This window comes from Aptenodytes forsteri, unplaced genomic scaffold (assembly GCF_000699145.1).
Source record: "Aptenodytes forsteri isolate BGI_AS27 unplaced genomic scaffold, ASM69914v1 Scaffold199, whole genome shotgun sequence".
Taxonomy (NCBI): Eukaryota; Metazoa; Chordata; class Aves; order Sphenisciformes; family Spheniscidae; genus Aptenodytes; species Aptenodytes forsteri.
The window spans coordinates 1066619-1069064 of record NW_008795921.1 but is presented as its reverse complement, the minus strand read 5'-3'; the positions used below and the strand labels follow the sequence as shown (position 1 = coordinate 1069064).

Sequence of the window (2446 nt, the reverse complement as noted above, 5' to 3'; positions counted from 1 at the left end):
TCAGCAGTTTCTGCAACTTGTCGCATAGGACTCCACGCAGCAGCTTTCCACCTCCGATGCTTTCCCACAAGACGACAGGACCCATCAGTGAACAGGGCATATTGCTTCCTATTTTCTGGTAGTTGATTATACAGTGGGGCCTCTTCAGCACGCGTCACCTCCTCCTCTGGTGATATTCCGAAATCTTTGCCTTCTGGCAAAGAAAAGGTGAACGTGTCATTTCCAAGAACTGATGTTTTTAAGGTTTGGGTTGCGCTAACTCCCGACCACCTTGTACTGACAGTCTGAGCCGGATGGTGGCACTGCTGATCAGTCAGAAAGCAGACAGACATTCATGAGTTTTTACAACGAATCTCGGTTAGACCAGTTCTCACAGCTGAGGAGGAAATCAGACAATGCAACATCCAAATAATTAACATTGTCCATACAGCTGTGTATCAGACTATAGACAATGGCAGTAGCTGCCAGAATCTTTCTAGAAGTCCTTCAATATTGCAAGACCATGAAACATTTCTTCTTTTGATGTATAAGATAAAAACTATCTTAATCTTAAATCTGGAAGGAGAAGTCACTCGTAGTGAGAAGAAGAAGATACAATAGTAGTTGTACTCTGAATGTCTTACAGCTCTTTGCAAAGGCAAGAATGAGTTATAAACACGGAGAGATTTGCCCAACTTCCTTGCAGTAGCAAGCAACTTAGTGAGGATGTAAGTCCGGTTTCCTGACCTGTAGCCAGTACTCGTATCTGAACAGTAGCTTTGGGCTTTTAAGCTTAAGGTTTTAAGTTTTGCCAAGCGTCATTACATGGTCTTTGTAAACTTTGTTGCATACCCTTTCTTCCCCTTTCTAGGGAGGAGGTAAGTTCGGAGAATCTCCCAGAGTTACGAGCTTTGAAGTTTGTATGTGGACATGATGTACAAGTACTGTCCTGCGATGTAGCCACAGGCAGGCCTGGTGACCAGCAAAGAGCCACTGTGTGTACAGAGGAGAGGTATTTTGGTGGAGAAAGAGCACAAAGTTTAAGTGGTTGTTTTGGGTTTTTTTCCACCTTGGCAGAAGGAAGTCTTTTATCAGCTGTGGTGGAAAACTATGGATGGTCTATTAAAATTTTGCAGCTGCTTACAGGTTCAGTGACATGTCCTCCTACCTTGAATGTCTGAATGTAAGAGGTGCAGATCTATGCTAACGGGTGACAACAACACTATACGCAGACAGCAGAGGACCGGAAGCAAAATAACTGAACTATGGTTACTCCGTCTTTTGCAGTACTCGCCCAAGGAGAAGCTATGATAGTGCACATTCAGTTTCAGAAGGAAAAAATGCAACTTGCCCGGTTATTGGGTAATTCCAGTTACAAAACTTATCCGGTATGGCTTTCCTTCAGATCAGATCTAGCTTTGACATCCACGATGTATGGAAATAACGGCATTTTTCCTTATTATTGGTAGAGGACATTCCTTGTTCTGATTTCACAGGCCACTACTCTTTTCCTAATTACTGTTTTATTTTAAAGGAAAAAGCTTTGCCTCCTTGTGAGTCACAAGGTCTGTTCACTGGTTTCTGCAGAGATGTCTGTCCCCCGCTTAGGTTCGTTGGTGACGTGACTCAAGGCCACCACGGTAAAAGTACACATACTAAATTGCAAAGGCGGAGGCACAGCTTTGAGCTGCGTGAGGCAGGAATGGGTTTGTGTCATGATGGAGCAGCCTGGTACAGGGGGAGTGAGGATGGACTGCAAAGTAAGTACCTAGAAACACTGGGCCTTCAGTTCAGTTCAGTAATGGATGTGCAGTTCAGTAATGTCTTCTTTCACGAAGACACCCTGAAATACAGACAAAAAAAATCCTCAGTGTAAAAATAATGACATGAAATAATGAAAAATAATTTCCATTTTGAAGCAGAACCAGGGCAGGGATGGCAGAAGGGAGCTGGGGCCTTCTCCTCCCATCTGACACGCGCGGAGCCAGCCGGGGCCGATGTGGGCGGGACGGTTGTGGGGGGATTACAACCCTTTCTAGGATCCCTGTCAGAAAATAACCGTTTTTTAAAACAAAAACGTTGAAAAACGAGAGGCTGGGAAGGCGGTTCGCTGCCCGCCCTCCCCGCCTCAGTCCGCCCCGGCAGGGGGTAGCACGGCCGATCCGGGCACGGGCGGGGCCCTCGGAGACCATAGAGTCGCCCCTCCCCCCGCGCCGCGGGCAGTTGTCATTGAGGGAGAGGAGTCGCGCGAGCGTTTCCTGCTCCACCCCGTTCCCTCTGCCCCCACCGCCCCGTCTCGGTGGTAGCTCATGCGCGCTGGGAGGGGCACCTGAGGGCGAAGGGGCTCAGCCATGGCGGCCTCCATGATCTGCAGCCGGGTGTCGGCCGGGCTGAGGGGCAACAGCCTCCGCGCCACGCTGGGCACCGCCACGGCGAAGGTAGCGGCCGCTCGGGAGGGGGGGCGGGA

General features: G+C 48.9%; 1 protein-coding gene across 1 annotated transcript in view; it reads left to right on the top strand.

Moving 5' to 3' along the window:
* The first annotated feature begins 2228 nt into the window (after window positions 1–2228).
* The window catches only part of SUCLA2 (succinate-CoA ligase ADP-forming beta subunit), a 26796-nt gene continuing 26578 nt past the window's right edge, over window positions 2229–2446 (top strand). Inside the window, exon 1 of the mRNA XM_009284903.2 lies at window positions 2229–2417. Coding sequence (XP_009283178.1) covers window positions 2331–2417 — 87 coding nt within the window. The 5' untranslated portion in view covers window positions 2229–2330. The remainder of the gene's footprint in view (window positions 2418–2446) is intronic.